The following is a 17,904-nucleotide window of genomic DNA, read 5'->3' as shown; positions in this document are numbered from 1 at the left end:
TAAAAGTTGAACATATTTTATCTGTGTTTTCATTTAGGATGTAAAATTTCCTATGAGACTAGATGTATTTGAATTGTGCACAGATGAATTAAAACAAAAGTTAACTCCTGTGAGAACAAAGTTTAAAGAGCAGGAAGATAGAAAATTAGAAGAAGCACAAAAGGTACACATATAGTAATTAATAATTTTTACTTACAAACACTATCATTACTTTGTCATTTGTTAAACTAGAGAAACAAGAGTTTGTATAATTTATCACAACATCTGATGTGAATATTTAAATGCTGCTTGTTGCTTATGTTTTAAGCTTAATGGAAGAAACATTGTCTGTTAATAATGATTGGCTAGTTTTATTTAATTAATCAGTATTTCATCTTGATCATCAAGGCATCTTGAGGTAGTACAAAGATAAGAATTATGCATGCTGACACATGAGAAAAAATAAACAGTACACTAATAAACAAAAATATGAGTGAATAATTTCTCATAGTTCATTTCCTGTATTTTCTGGATATAGGAAATGAAAACTTGTGGGGGGGGGGCATTTCCTGTTTGAGATTCTTGTTTGTAAGTCCTTCACCCCTGAGCAATAGATTTTTCTAGTATTCCACAACCATGAAAGTTAGCATAGCAAATTATAGTATCACTGTGATTAAAATAAACCAAAAACCAACAAAAATTTAAAAAAATATCCAAAAGCAACAAAAAAGTTGCATCCCCCCCCCTCTCTCTCTCACACACACGCACGCACACAAAAAAAAATACATAATAAAAAAAAGCCAACAAAACAATAGAATTCTATGTTAAAAAATTCTTCATCAGTTTTACCAACATTTAGGGTCTCAATACTGATATTAATCATGTGCAGCAGCAACACCTTCAGGCATCCTAATCCGATTTGTTATTCATGCTACCTTCCATAAGAAGGACAGAACATGTAGTTTTGTCATCCCATGTCAAAGATTATCAGATCTGGAATTCCCTTTGCATAATCTGTTTTGGCTCAGGAATTTCCTGCTTCACTTTGCTGCTTTCATTTGCTGTCTTTACCTTCTCCAAATTTTGAGGATTACATTGATCCTATTGATTATTCATCCCTGAAAGTGGATCACATAAAATCTAATGATCCAAACAGTGAGGCCATCTTATTTGTCCTTGAAAATTTCAATGCCCATTATTCACACTGGCTTCCCTTTCTATTACAAACCAAACTGGAAGGGAAGCAGAATCATTGCTAGAATAATCCTAATCATTCTCCCAATATCTTGGACTGGTTTTTACCCAATACCTCCAAATATACCATTTTATATTAGCTCTCCTCTTGGGAACTCTGACCATAACTTTGTCTGTGTTTCTTTTTTTACAGTTTAACCTTCTTGTGGCCAATTTTAGTCTCCTCTTATGGCACTACATCAATGTCATCTGGGATACTTTGGGATTTATATGCCTGTTTTCCATGATCTAATTATCGTTTCTGCTCCCCTTATCCAAGCACTTGTCCCGCTCAAATAACTAAAATTATTCTTGTTAGAATGAGTGCCTTTATTCCTCACTTCACTCAGAACCTTTGCCATGTATACAAGATCTGATTCTTCAACAAATGTGCCAAAGCAATCTCGAGTTACAAATTCCAGCCTGATAGTTGAGCCTTCTAATCCCTCACTAGATTTATTGGGAAAAACTTCTGCTCTACCATGTTTCTCTCCTCTCTCAGCCTGATGGTATAGTGGTAATATCTCTTAAAGACAACGTGAACCTCTTGGCATCAGTATTTCCTCCAAAATTTATTTAGATGATAAAGGCCAAATTTCCTCCCACTATTTCATGAACTATCACAGCATTCCTCCTCTGATCTTTGTCAAAGGACATCAGAAAACTGTTCAGTGATGTTCCACTTCTCTCCTTTGTGCTCCTGTGTTTGAATACCAAACAAGTCCAAGAGGACTTGTTTGGTATTGAGGTCTCCTTACCAAGCTACCATCATGTAGTTTACATCCTGCTTCCTGGGAGGAAACCAGTAATTGTTCATTGCTTGTCATGGTGGATGTCTTCTACTCATCAGATTTCTTTATCATTGTTGTTGTACCCCAGTGTTCTGTACTCTCACCAATGTTCTTCCTCCTATTCATTTCATTTCCATTCCTTTTCTTTGTTTGGAAATTCAAGTGATTTGACCTTCAAGATCTTTCAAAATGCTTTAAAACTCATCTCCCCACATTATCATTTGGGATGAAGGTAATCTAGTGAATTTCAATGCTATCAGAATACAGGACTGTCTCTATTACCTGGAAGAGAGATTCTACTTTGCTCGCTCTTACTTTTGATAATGTTACAATTTCTAGTCAAGATTTGTTTTTTCTTCTTGGGTAGACTTTCCCATCTTGTTTATCATAACATATCACATCCATAGCTTCCTCAGCTTCCAAAAAACTTGATATTCTTTTTTGTTCAAAACAACACATTTCCCCTAGTCAACTCCTAACACTTTATAAATCCCAAATGTGATTGACCTTAGAAATTGTTCTCACATTTGGAGTGAGAACAATATTCATCCATGCATCCAGAACCTTCCTAAGAGTTTTGGTATACAGAAGAGGCAATCCATTTTATCTCTCTTTTGTGGACTCTTTTATTTCACTTTTTCGTAGATACTCTGTTTTGGCATTATGCCTTTTTCTTTGATAGTTTAACCAACTTATTTTTCCCTTCATTCCATCTACCTCTATTCTTTGGAAAACACCTTCCACCATACTGTTTTCCCCAATGATTATATAATACTTATCTTTTCAAGAAACAACTGCAATTACAACACGATTGCATCATTATCAATTTACCATCAGTAGCCCTAACAGATTTCTTCTTTCTCCTTAACTGCTTGCCCATACCTGCTGTATTGTGTTATAGGTTTTGTGACCTCTCATCTATTTGTGTGTGTGGTGTGTGATAATATATATATATGTACACACACACACACACACACACACACACAGGTATCCCTTGATTGACACAGTGAAATTAATTGCGACAATCCCTTGATATGTATGGCAAGAGTTTTGATTAACACACCTTTAAATTTACCACTCAAAAACATGCAAGCCTCGAGGAGTGTTTCCTGGCCAAGAGAAAGAAAGTCATAAGCAGATGATGTCATTCTTCCCATTGAGCATTAAGAGTGGGTATATTACAAGCTCCAATTGTTCTTGTGTATTTAAAAAATACAGCAGAACTTTTCATTTAGATAATGCACCTGATCATCCAAATTCTCTTAATGATCTGTGCGATGTGAAAATTTTATTTTTTCTACCAAATACGACATCATTGCTACAACCCATGGACATGGGCTTCATTGCAACTTTCAAAGCCTATTTTCTTAACAAGACATTCTCAAAGGCAGTAGAAAGAGCAACGGGAGAAAATGTGATTACGCTACAAGAATTTTCAAAAAAGTTTAACATTAAACATGCAATTGAAAACATTCATGACTCATGGGAGCAAGTATCTTTTAGCTGCATGAGAGCTTTTTGGAAAAAACCTTTTGCCAGAATGCACTAATGACTTAGGTGGTTTTCAGAATCCTGTGAACAATGTGGTTGAAGAAATCGTTGCAATTGGTGAAGACCTTGGTTTTGATGGTGTTGATGCAGAAGATGTTAAAAATTATTGGATTCAAACTCAAAAGATTTCAGTGATAATGATCTTCTTGAAATTGAACAACTCGTATATGAAGACAACGAACAAATGGAATGTGAAGATGAAGTTCCAAAGTAGATAACAATCAAAGAACTGGATGGATATTTCGCAGTTTAGAATTGCTTAACACGTTCGCCGCCAACTACGAGTATACTCGTAGTTGGTAAACTAGCCACACAAGCCAGCTACGAGTATACTCGTATGATGCTTACCGCTGGCAACGAGATTACTGTACTGACCTTGAAGAAGTGAAAATGCTTGGCTTGTGGAGCTAGCATCAAAACTGTGTATTCTCATAGATGGTATATGCTATGCACAAGCCAACTACGAGTATTCTCGTATTACGCTTACTGCTGGCAACGAGATTACCGTACTGACCTTGAAGAAGTGAAATTGCTCGGCGTACGGGAACAGACTATGCCGAAATAGCGTGGCAGCGAACATGTTAAACAGCAAGTAATGGATGTGGATCCAGATGTTAATCGAAGAATGCTTGTTTGCCAAGATCTAGAGTCATTTTGCTTGTTATCTAAAATTTATGCTGATAAGAAAAACTAAAACTGTTCAAACGACTCTTGATAACTTTTTTTGATAAAAAAGTGAAGGACCACTACCCAGACCGGTTTCGACCTTTATGCCCTTCCCTTAATGCATAGCATTATACATGTCCGCAAGGAGATGTGCTTTGCATTATGGGAGATACTGAGACAAGGAGTGATGAGAGCTTGGTCCACCTTTACCACGAGTTACCTCAGTCCTAAAGATACTTCAGGTGCAAACTTTGTTTGCTTACACTTGGATAAAGGATTAAACTAAATTTATCATATCTTAAAATGTTCAGATATAATGATTAGTTTTGAAATTACTTTGCTATTTACCAATTAATTGAACCCTTTGATTTGTAGTCACATCCCCCCCCCCCCCCAAAGATGTATTTGAATTGTTTTAATTTACAGTACATGCAGGTAAAAATTTGCATGGAAAGGGAATATATACAAACAACTAGATGGGACAGCAATGGGATTTCCCCCCCCCCCCCTTTAGCCAATTTCTACATAGAACATTTAGAAAACCTAGCTTTGAATACAGCCACTCTCATACCAGTGGTTAATGATTGCTATTTGGTCACATGGTCTCAGACACATGAGATATATTTTTAATGCATTTCAATAGCCAACACCTTAAAATCCACTTTGGCAACTACTCCTGATATATTAATTGGTCTGTAGTTTGCTACTGCTGTCTTGGAGCCACCTTTATGCAATGAAACTATCTTCCCCTCTTTGCATTCGCCTGGAACCCTGCCAGAGCTGAAACTTAGATTGAAGAACTTCATCAGAGGCAATGCCAGTTCTCTTGCACATTCACATAGTACACGGCCTGACATGTCAAACAGTCCCAATGCTGTATTCACATTGATAGTTTCAATATGCTGAACACCTGTTCATCTACCTCAATTTTGATATGCTTCTCTGTTACATCAGCAACTGCAATATCTCCACATGTTTTGCACACCTTTGCAAAATGATCACTCAGCAACTTAACTATTTCTTTTGCCTCTGGTCACCCTTTCCTTTATATTCCCTCCACAGTGTTTTCATTTTTGCAGCTCTTGCTTTATATCTCTACTCATCCACTTAATTCCCACTTGGTTTCTCCTCCTCACCTTGGGTATGCAGTCTGATACTGCTTCTCTCAAACAATCTCTGACCACTTTTCATGCACTACTGACATTCTTTCTTTGTTGTTTCTCAAGCCATGGCATTGCTCCAAGATGCCTCTGAGTCTGTCATAATTGTCATATTTATAGTTCAACATTAACCCTTTCTTGACAGAGAATTAGGCATCTTTAGCAACTTCCCAGAACAAGAATGCACGGTTACTCTCCCCAATTGGAGGCAGAGTTATGGATATATCTTCTGATGCTGTTACGAGATCCAATACTCTCATACCCCTGGTCCTCTGTATAACATGCTGTTTCAGGTAATTATCCCTTAGCAACTGTACAAATTCCACTTCCATCTTGCTGTGACCCCCCTTTCCTCCCTTCAATCTATATTCCCATAGTTGAAGTCCCATTATAATTGCTTGGCTTGCACACATTGTGCTAATCTGCTCATACTTGGCATCTAAGATGCCCCATCCCCCCCATTTTGTTCTGTTGGCCTATATCCCTCCCCACACAAATAAAAACAGCCTCGAATGAACCCTACCCCCTCAGACCTAAAATTCTGTTGTTCGTTGTAATTCTTCAGTTGGCATCAGCAATACCTCACCTTCTGTCCTGTTCCTGCTATCTTCCCTGAAAATACAATACCTTTTGCATTCTATCCCTATAACTATATATATATCCTTATAAATATATATATATTTATATATATATATATATATATATATATATATATATATATATATATATATATATATATCCTTTCGTCCATCAAATTCATTCCGTACATCTTTAAACTGCACACCATTCCTCCTCTTCTCATTGACTCATGAGCAATCATGACCCCCTCTTCTCAACTCTGTCATATCAATGCAGCAGATTTGATCTTTACTTCCTCACTCTTCCTTTTCACTTCTTTCAACAAGTCTTTCATATCTCTCATTGCATATTTCTTCCATTTCAAATCATTTGTTCCTGCATAACAATAATCTGTTTCACTTCTCGGTTCTGCAGAGTAACCGCTTTGCTAACATACTTGATCTTCACACCTAGGAAACATGCTTTTGTCACTCATTAAGTATACCTCTTATCGTCGAATTTTCATACAATTTTCTCCTTATTTATGACTAAACAATATTGTACAATTTTATTGTACGATAAATTTCTCCTTATTTGCAGTTTCTTTCACTTTCATATTTTTCCCATTCACTTTTTTTTCATTCTCTTGCCTTCTGTACCACATGACGTTTGTTTCTTCAGTCACCCTAGCTCCTGTTTTGTCCTATGAAAGATGGCACATAAGCGTGCCATCTTTCACAGGACAAAACGTTTTTCCCTTTACACATTTTACACACACACACATTATTTCACTTCTGACTGTCATTTCAACATTTTCATTTCACCCACATTACTTTCAGCCACTTCTTTCATGCTCTTTCCACACACTATCATTTACTACTTCCACATTCTTCAGAACACTTTCCCTATATTTCCTTATGTCATTAATATTCATTACTTCATTTTCTTGCACTCACACACAAAACATTTACAACAAACTCTCTCTTCCTCCCTCCCTTCCCATTTTTGCTTTTGTACTATAGCCTACTCACCCTTGGCAATGAATACATAGAACATACACTATATGGTACAAATTCCCTCATGCTAAACTCAGTGAACAAGGAAATCTTGGCTAATATTTTCCTTATACACATCAGTGCCATGAAAAAGATGCTTTTTAAATGATATCCTATATTAAATTTCACACACACACTCAACATTACAGTCTAAAATAAATAAGATATAATCAAAATAATTATGAAAATTACTGATATTCACCATAATAAAAGACTCGCAAAGACCTGCAATATGGTTTGTGATATGCACTATGCTAGTGACTCTCTCTCTCTCTCTCCATTTTGGTGTGCTAATTGTAAAAAAGGTTTTCACTTGATTACAAAATAAATTATACTTGAGAAAAAAATTATATTATTGTTTCATCCTCTATCCAGTTTTAAGCCAACAGAGTTTGTGCATGAAATATGTTCATGACTAGGCTACTTGCATATAGAGCCAGTTGGCATACTATCCCATAATGCAAAACACACCTCCTTTTGGATGTGTGTTTTGCACTGTACATTGCTATACTGCAACCAGTTTGGCCTTTGTTAATGTGAATTCAACCGCCTCTGTATACAGGTGAAGATACTTCACATGCAAAGTTTTTTTTTATTACACTTGGATAAAGGATTAAACAAGAATATGATTTCTTGACAAGGATAATTTACTTTAAAATCAAATGAAAATCTTTCTACAACTCTGATTCAGAGTATTTTTCTAATAAGTGGATACACCTTTTTGCTATTTGTATGTGGAAAAACATATGATTCCTGCATTATTTATTTATTTTGTATAGGATTTCCCTTTCTCTCCCTCCCCCTCTCCTAGAATGGGTTGAGCCCTCCTAATGAGGGATTAAGTATGTATTTTATAACTAGATCTGTGGTGTTCATGGAGCTGGTTTGCCTGTTCTGGGGGATGGAAAACCTGAGTTTCCTGGTGAAAAAAACCCCTACCTCCTGTATGATACCGATTAATTCACCTTTAGTCGAAAGAGACCTGACCAAGGTTCCTCATGTCTTTGACAGGAATCGAACCCAGGTCTTTCTGACCAAAAGGCTTCGTCTATACCGACTGAGCAACAGAGGCTCTATTTCTGCATTAATTTGACCTTAGCATCATGGCTTTCACAGTGATGACCTCTTGGGAAGTAGTGTGGAATGGCTCTACCTTGATGGTTGGTTTTGTGTGTTACTTGGGTGGAGTCATTGCTGAGTTTCCTGTCCTGAAGTAATTCAGGTCAGGAGTGATGAGTTTAGTAGTGGTTCTTTCAACCAGAAAGAATCACTACTAAACTCATCTACTACTACTACTACACTTGAAATCTCACAGTGAGATTTCAAGTGATCTTGTATATCACTTGAGTTTTTGGGTACCCTTCACTTAACAGTACCTCAATAAAGGTCAAAACCAGTCTGGGTAGTGACTCTTCCTGCATGCCAATATATACATCCGAAGGAAGTATGCTATGCACTGTGTGATACTAATGCATTTGATATAAGGTCAACAGCCTGTACATACAAGTAGCCTAGTCATGAAGATACTTCACATGCAAACTTTGTTTTTTTATGCTTGGATAAAGGATTAAATAAAAATTTAATTTCTTATCAAGTATAATTTAATTTGGTTGGCTAAGTCCTAAATTGTCCACTCATCTTTGTTCCTTCAGTACCCATTGGATACCCAATAATGGAGTGCACCACATGAGGGCAATGATTGGCCTTCCATTCAATTCTCCACATTCTTTATGTGTAGTTCTCTTCCAAGTTATCTGAGTTTGATGCCTAAGCAACTGGGGCCTGTATTATAATAATACTAATGGTGGATGTTGTTGTAGCATTAAATAATACCTGCTCTTTTGTGGAATTTAAGTAAACCATGTTTTTTCAGATCTGATTTCTTTGCTAATTTTATGCTACTGTTGCAGTATGAAATTGATGATGTCCCTTGTACTTTATGGTTAATTTTACAGTATAAAGATACTCATGTCCTGTACTGAGTTCTGTTTCAATCATTATTCTATATTTGCAGGCAAAGCTTATGCTTCAGGAACAAGTCAGTGACTCATCTGCCAAAGAGGTGAAATATCATCCTTATTCATTTTCAGATGGTTAGTATAAAATTTAGAGTATTTTATATTTTTCTTGATTTTACCTATTTTTTCTTTGGTTTCATTTCTTAGACCTTTTAGTTTCTAAGGATGATGTTACATTTTGCTGATTTACAAGAATATGTTGAAAAAGATATTGGCTGTTGTTTTATAATTCATAAAATCATGAACACATCCAGGGCCCTCAATTTTTTGCTTTTTTTTCCCCTTATAAAATAATGAGCATTATCAGTCTCTTGATATGTACTCAGGAGGGTGTCAGTTCAGTGATACCTTTGGTGGTGGATTATCACTAAATTAATTAGTGGTAGTCATCGGCCAGCTATCTCTGATTGGCTATCTCTGGTGGAGATTGAACTGCTCATTCAGTTTCCAAAAGCTAGACAGGGTTAAAAGGCATTAGCTGATTAGCATAAATATTAGCAGCTAATTGTGAGGAAGAGAAAAGTGGGAGGGAGGTCAAATCTGAAACTAAAGATTTGCTCAGATCTTGAGAGGTCAGTCACAGGCAGCCTCCTTGTCTTTCAAAAGCACTATTACTCGTGATGAGAGTTGGGTCTGTCACTGTGACCCAGAATCTAATTGCAAATCCAAGAGTTAAAAAAACAAAATAAAATAATAAAACAATTTACAAAAGAAAAGACCTAACCTGAAATCATCACATTATAACCTGTCTTGGTTCTGTATGACTTTTATTTATTTTGTATGTGGATATTGTCTTAACACCAATGAGACATTGATAATAATAATAATCATAATGCATCCAAATCAATCTGCAACAGTAATTGCAGATGCACAAAAGAATGAGTCTAAGTAACTAGTACTTCTTAAAATCTGTATATATCTTTGTACTCAGTGGTATATACACTATGCAGTCCAGAAATGAATTTAGTGTTCTATTTGCATGTCGCAGTGTAATCAACTTATGTTTACTACTACAAATAAATAAACATGGTAGTAATAAATTTATGTGTATTTGTATCGCTTTTTAGATACATTTCATAAAATGTGTAAGTACTTATTTGACCATATGCAAGTTATTCTGGATCTGATGTATTTGGAATGCTTACAAAAATAAATAAATAAATAAAATTAAAAAAAAGTCAAGCATTTTTAATGTTTGTCTTCATTGTATCATTTGTAAAGAAGCAAAAGGACAAAATGTGTCAGTTTTATATTTCAGTAACTCTTTCTACTCTGGCTGAATGGAATGGAATAAAATTTTGATTTATAATGTACATAAGACAATATCCAAATCATTTTGGTAAAATCGTTGGAAATGATATTAGTAATTCCTCTATTGCTGCAACAGAATTTAATAAAAGTTGATATTCAGCATCACTGTTAAAATGTTTGTATAATTTCAGTTTTGGTTTCAGGCAGATCGTTTGTTGTGACAAAATTAGACAGTTTTGGCTAATAATTTTGAATTGTGACCAAGAAAAAGCCATACCAAAAATCATCAGATGTAATCTTATTATCACAATAATGCTAAACTATATTATCGTGATATATCATTCACCTGAATATTCTTTGAACATATAAGGCAAAAATGGGCTTATATGTCATAATTTATGAAATTTCTTCAAATAACAAATTTTTATCTGGATATTTCTTGCAAAAAAAAAAAAAGTACTGTACTTAATAACTCAATTTTGATAAGTGTAAAAGCATATTGTATCTAAACAGTTATTAAACCATTCTAACCCACATGTTTCTATGGTATGCTGTAGTTAGTAATTTCTTTGTAAAGTAATTTTCTGCAGAAACGTGTGTTGGAAATCTAGAGAAAGGCATATGATAAGGTGTATGCAAGAGAAAAGCTATTCAAAAAAACTCCAATTATATAGTGTAAATGAGACATTATACAGAGCAATACTTAATGTATATTTAAGTTGTAAATCAGCAGTTAAATGAAGGAAGTACAGGAAAAGATGTGATGTAAAATCGGGTGTAAGACAGGGGTGCACACTATCTCTATTGCAATTCGTCATCTGTATGCATCCCAATTTGAAGGCAAGAGGTATTAAACTGATCATCACTGAAGCTCCAGAGTACCATTTTCCACTGCTTATTTGAACCATTCAAGATTTAAAATTTATTGGCAGTAGTGAGACCTGGAGAACAGAAGATGAATATCCTCATAGGAATAAAATGTTTGTAATGGTACAGTGTATTCAGAGAGGTTACACAGGATAGAAAGGATCAAGGAATATTGGTAATAATTGTAACTGGAAGTGAAAGCATTCAAGACAAAAAATCATCATCATCATCGTCATCAATTTCCTGAAATGTACCCTCAAGGGGTGTACAGGATATGACAGTACTACATGAAAAAATTACATCATTACTAACTTCCTATCTACAATTTTCCTCCAAATCAGTCTGTTACTTGTCAAGACTCCAACATTATCAGATCTTATATTTCTATCGTCTAAGGCACTTTGTACCGTATCAATCCACCTATATCTTGGTCTTCCTCTGGGTCGTTTTCCTGCCAACCTGGCAGAGAACACTTGTTTTGCTAATCTTTCCGCTCCCATTCTATTTAAGTGACCATACCACCTGAGATTAGCTCTGCTAACGCATTCCTGGATGCTGACAATGTCAAGTTCTTTCCTAATATCCTCATTTTTAATATGATACTGCCATTGATGCCATCTGTTCACGCCTATAATCTTTCTCAGGACTCTCATATCTGCGGTCTCTAGTCTTTGGTCAAGTGTTTTACTTCTGAGCCAGCTCTCAGATCCATAAGTTAAAATTGGTTTGAACACTGTCTTGTATACAGCTAATTTAGTGTTCCGACTAATTTCTTTCTTATTCCATATGAATTTATTCAACTGACTTCCCACCATACCAGCTTTGCTGATTCTGTTGTCTATTTCTATATTTAATTTACCATCTTCAGTAAAAATCGTGCCTAAGTAGCTGAAATGTTTTACTTGTTCCACAGGTTCTCCATTCACAACACAGTTGACATTTTCAATGATTCTGCCTATTTTCATTGTCTTTGTCTTTTTATTGCTGACCTTCATACCATATCTATTACAACAGCTATTCAATTTAGTCAGAGAATCTTGCAGACTTGTAGCGGATTTATTTAGAAGTATAACATCATCCGCATAAAGCAAAGAGCTGACATTAACATCTCCAATTTTGATATCATGTTTAATACCACATTCCTTCATAATGTGATCCATATAGATAATGAATAACAGAGGGGATAATGTACATCCTTGTCTCACACCAGATTTAACATTAAACCATCTTCCTGTACTTCCTTCAATTCTAACTGTTGACTTACAACTCAAATAAAGATTAAGTATTGCTTGATATAATGCCCCATTGACACCATATAACTGCAGCGTATTGAATAGCTTCTCTCTTGGCACCTTGTCATATGCCTTTTCCAAATCGACAAAACTTAAATACAGATCTTTGTTGTATTCCCATGCTTTCTCGACTATTTGTCGTAAAGTGAAGATCTGATCCTGACAGCCTCTATTTGGCCTGAATCCAGCTTGTTCTTCACCAAGCTTTTCTTCCACAATTCTTCTCAACCGTTTCTCAAGTATACTTGCATAGATCCTGCCAGGAACACTCAGTAGGGAAATACCTCTGTAATTCTCACATTCAGTTTTATTTCCCTTTTTATATATGGGTACTATGAGAGCTCTACTCCAATCATCGGGAGTTCGTCCCTCTGTCCAGGCTTTCTGAACTGTGCAGTGCAGCCACTGTAAGACTTTTATACCACCATACTTCAGCATTTCTGGTCGAATATCATCTACTCCTGCTGCCTTTCCACATTTCAAGCCATGGATGGCTTTTTCTACTTCAGGTATGGATATGTATTCCTGACTGCATGCCTGGTCAGTGTTTTTTATCACTATGCTGTCATCACTGCTTGTTTCATTTAGCAGTTTTTCAAAGTAATTACTCCATACTTCAAGGATATCTTTTTCTCCTGTTTTCATGTCACCTTTATCATCTCTAACTCCTTTTACAGCACTCTTTCCTCCATTCCTAAGCTTCTTCAACAACCTCCAGAATATTTTGCCACCTTCTTGATATTTATTTTCTATATTCTTGCCAAAGTTCTCCCATGACTTTTGTTTAGCTAGTTTTACACACTGTTTAGCTTTCTTACATTTGTCTATGTATTCTGTAAGAGTAAAAGCTGACTTATTTGCCAGGAACTTTTGATATGCTTTCTTCTTTTCCTTCACTGCCTCTTTAATTTCCTGTGTTCACCAGGGAGTTCTGACTTTTTTATCCTTGCAGACAACCTCACCACATGCCTCTCTGGCAGAATCAATCAATGTTTTCTTCAGAGTTTGCCACTGAATCTCCAAGGTTTGATTCCTGTTCTCAAACTCTTTTATTTTATTTTCAATAATCTTTCTGTGGAGAAGGTTTTCTTTGAAGGTTTTCAAGACAAAAAAAGAACTGTAAATTCCTGAGGGATAACTACCTTAAGCAGCAAGTGTTATAAGGGACCTCATTTTGCAAGAATATTGGATCTAGTAATAACATCTAAGAATGTGTATATCAGTGAAGTGACTGTTTAACTTCTAGAATCTTATTAAAATATCTTTACTATGGTCTGAAACTTGGAAACTTGCCAAGGCACAAAGTAATAAATTGGACATTTTGCAAAACAAGTGTTTAAGAAGAATTTTAAAAATCTGGCCAAATACAATTACTAACGAACTTTTAAAGAAAACCTTCTCCAAGTCAATAGATGAAGAGATTTGCCTAAGAAGATGGAAATGGACCAGACATGTTCTTCACATAGGGATAAACAGAATTCCCCAAGTAGCACTAAGTTGGGCTCCAGAAGGAAGATGCTCTAGAGGTTGTCCAAAATTAACTTGGAGAAGAATGATGGAATCCAAAATGAAGGAGGCAAGATGGGTGAGTTGGGCAGAAGCAAGAGCAGCTGCAAGGGACAGGGGCAGATGGAAAACCAGCATTGCAGCCTTATGTGCCAGTAGGCATGGAAAGACTTGATGATGGTTATGTATGTTTCCTTATTTATATGGTCACATGGGATCAGTGAGATGAGAAAATCGAAAGGATCCAACAGAGGGTAATGATATTCAGCCTGTGAAATTGTGCATATGAGGACAGACAAGAGTGGAGAAGACATATGAGGACAGACAGAGAGTAGCAGCCTTTACAGAGTGCTAGACAGAAGAAAGGATAAAAGAGGATCATTCCAAGTATAGAGAAAACTACTCAGGCTCATCTTTGGAATGTGGTTAAGAAGTATCCTCAAAAAACCTTCTTTTTGATGAGTCCTTGAATCCATCAAGGAGCTTGCATGATAATAATAAATGGCAGATCATTATGTAATACTGCTTCATTTAATAGTTTAATATGAAATTTATTAAAATTGCATAATTGAAAAATGATTTGGTAACCATGTCTGTCCATCTCAACTGATATTATTCTGCCATGTAAGGATATTTCCATATCAGATGAATAAATTTTTGTATTGTGAAGGAAAAATCTTTTTTGTTATACAGAAAGATAATATGAACAGCTTAAAGTAGAATCACCTCACAATGTATCTGTTATTGTCAATCAGAAAGAAACATTAGAACTGACATTAACAGCAAGCTCCCTTCATCCTATCCCAGATTGGAGTTCATTCTTCGAGCTGGTTTAAGGCTGTAACTGCAGCAGCTGTGTTTTACTGTGATGAAAACATTTACGATATATGCATCTTGACTACATTCGAGCATAATAAGATAATGCATCAGAGTATTAATGCCTAACATATTAATAATGCTGTATTTTTATGCAAATTCCATCCACAAAACATTGCAGATCTTTAGTATATTCATACCCAGAGTGGATAGTGGGTTAAATAATTTAGGAATTCTAATCTAGACGTTGAATTCAACTTTTTCAGTCCATTTCAGCCTTTTAGTAAGTAAAGTATTAGTCTCACACTGGACAATGAAATTTGCAGTTATTTAAAAATTCATGTAAATACATGCAAGCAATCTAAATTTTTCCCACCCAGTTTATTTAAATAACTTGTAACACTCTAAAGTTACTTGATCTTTAGTTACTCAACCATCCATGATGTGTTGTAACATCAGCAAAGTATGGATGCAAACATGCTATTGAAATTAAAATAACATGGATTCATGAAGCATGCAGTGGCTAACAAAATACAAATTATTGTTCTATTCCAAAAGCCTGTTGATTAGATAATTATAAAACAGTTCATATAGTCACATTCTTCTAGTGATACCAGTCATAATTAGAACAGTTTCCAGATTAAATAAAAAAAAAAAAATCAAATATGAAATCTTTAGCCCACCCATGGTACAAATGCATTATAGGTTTACAGTTTACAAATACCTTTCATAGGTGGAAGCCACATAAAAAAAAAAAAAAAAAAAAAAACTTATTTTTAAATTAAAACAATGTAAAATTTTTCCAGTCTTGAATCAATAAATGGTTTAACAATGGAATTTATAACACTGACATGTACTGATTTATTATTTTTGGCATTGTTTTGAAAAATATTATTAACCAGTTGTTTTAATGTTTTTAAAACAATGGATAACAGATCCTGGATCAAATAACAGTGGATACTATGAGTTAATATCTGTCCTTACCCATAGAGGACGTTCCAGCTCTAGTGGGCACTATGTGGCTTGGATTCGTCGAAAGGATGGTAAGTTTCTTCATTTATAAGTGGTTCATTTAAGAGACTGTGGTCCTGTATTTGTGCAGTTGTTAATTGGTAAAACGGCATGGCAAATTTGCGTGCTACAAGTAACGGATGCCTTGCATCTTTTGCTTTATTTATTATGACTGTAATAATTTCTTGGAATATACAGGATACTGCATGAGTCCAGATTTCATTATTAGTTTCATCCAAATTATGTTATTTTTTTTTTTTTTTTAGGTTTTTAATATGCCAACTCCTACATTTTCTGCATTCTAATACAGTTAATATAACTGAATTGAAAGATATGATCTGTTGCTTACTTTCCAGTATTATTGAAAGCACGTTTTATTAATCTTTCATCTTTCATGGTGTTTACATGATCATAACTTTATGTACTGATATATTCAACCATGTAGAACAACTAGAGAAAATGATTACATTTGATGAAACAAACAGCTTGAAAGTATGGTGTTAATTTTTTTTTTTTTTTTTTTTTTTTGTGTCGTCATTGTGTATTTATATCGTAGTTATTGTAAATTGTTAGATACAAACCTTACTTATTGTACTAGTTAAGTGATTATACTTAATACTTAATATGTTTTCTCGAGCTTGTTTCTACCTTGCTATCTCTATTAATTACAGTTAATTTCTAAATACTTTGTGACCACTACTATAATTGCTCGCGTGTGCAAAACTCAGTGGACAAAGAAATTGCTTCAGGCTAGAGCCAAAATTCTTTGTTACAATTCTGGGATTAACTCCGTATCAGAATTTGGAAAAATTTATTTGTTGAAGCTTTGCCATCCAAATTCTTAGACAAGAGAAGCTTCTTTGCTAGGGAGTTAATTCTCAGAATGACACACTTATCGACAATCAAGCAATTAATATTTCCGATTACAAAACCTTATATGTCTAAATTTTTCCCTTACTGCAGTCGTAGCTATCCCTGACTATTGATTCGCTCAGGTTCTATTTTAATGAGTGGTGCATTGCGATTTCAGATCAAGCAATTTGTTAGGTAAAAAAAAGTTTATTCATCACACTAATACAATACACAATTACTAAGGTTACTTAATTAAGCTAAATCTCTCCTACAAGTTAAATGGGTTAAACAGACATAACCTTAATATTCTTAAACAGACATATTCCTTAATATTAAGGTTATGTCTGTTTAACCTTAATTAAGGTTAAACAGGCATAACCTTAATATTCCTAATCTTTCTCAACATTAGACAATATCTGCAACTAATTTAAATTACCAACTCCTTCCTACAACATTTGATAATTCTATACAAGCCTTTACCTTATTTAATTTCACGATATACTAGGCTATGACATACATTAGTACATTAATTCTACACTATACAATATCTCATTCTCAGACATGATACAATTTACAGGTTGGTTAGATTCTAAAGTCCTGTTTCAATTTATGTAAGTCCAATCACTGAGCATATCCGCACATTATTGTCTTCTATTTCTAGTATACAAAGGAATTAAAAAGTTCCTACATTACCGAGTAACTGGATCTCTCTGGTCTTCTCTCTCAATCTTTCATTAAATTCACATGGCTTGTTACCTTCTCCTACGTTTTGCTGTCTTCAGAACAAACTGGCGAATACGATCGCGAATCGCCTTCTCCGATGTGGGCAAAGCTGCTCTGCCAGGATCGGTCCACGTGGTTCTGCATATTGTTTCAGTCTGCACTGAATTTTCTGCCATACCAATGATTATGCTCGCACTGGATCGCTATCTGGCCGCATAGCTGCCACTGGACATCGTTCTTCTCGATGCGCTCATGTACTCCTCCTCCGTGGAACAGGAATCCAAGGGAGAAAAAAGCAAAAAGCCCCGAGTTGGTGTCGCCAAGCTCTATATGTCCTTCCTGAGCTGTTCTCCCTACCACGTCACCTTTTCCGCCCACACCTAAATTTCTTGCACTCTGTACCATTCTCTCCTTGCTGAGTTCTCCATGGGGACTTCCCGCGCGCAACTTAGTCTTCGAGTATGTGACTGCCTCGGGTTATGTTTATAAGCCGATTATCTCGTTATATATGTCGATCTAACTTTCTCATGCTAACATTTTTTTCACTGAATTTCAACCCGTGTTTTACAAGGACA

The 17,904-nt window shown here is 35.3% G+C and overlaps 1 protein-coding gene across 1 annotated transcript in view; it reads left to right on the top strand.

The window, feature by feature from the left end:
- The window catches only part of Usp14 (ubiquitin specific protease 14), a 231,536-nt gene that overhangs the window by 170,746 nt on the left and 42,886 nt on the right, over positions 1 to 17,904 (top strand). Inside the window, exons 13-15 of the mRNA XM_090410762.1 lie at positions 38 to 163; positions 9,008 to 9,086; positions 15,679 to 15,786. Of these exons, the coding sequence (XP_090266888.1) occupies positions 38 to 163; positions 9,008 to 9,086; positions 15,679 to 15,786 (313 nt within the window). The remainder of the gene's footprint in view (positions 1 to 37; positions 164 to 9,007; positions 9,087 to 15,678; positions 15,787 to 17,904) is intronic.

Source organism: Typopeltis vanoorti, chromosome 20 (genome assembly GCF_054136105.1).
Source record: "Typopeltis vanoorti isolate ZY-2024b chromosome 20, IOZ_Tvanoo_1.0, whole genome shotgun sequence".
Lineage (NCBI taxonomy): Eukaryota > Metazoa > Arthropoda > Arachnida > Uropygi > Thelyphonidae > Typopeltis > Typopeltis vanoorti.
The sequence above is the reverse complement of the archived record's forward strand: the minus strand, read 5'-3'. Positions and strand labels throughout refer to the sequence as shown.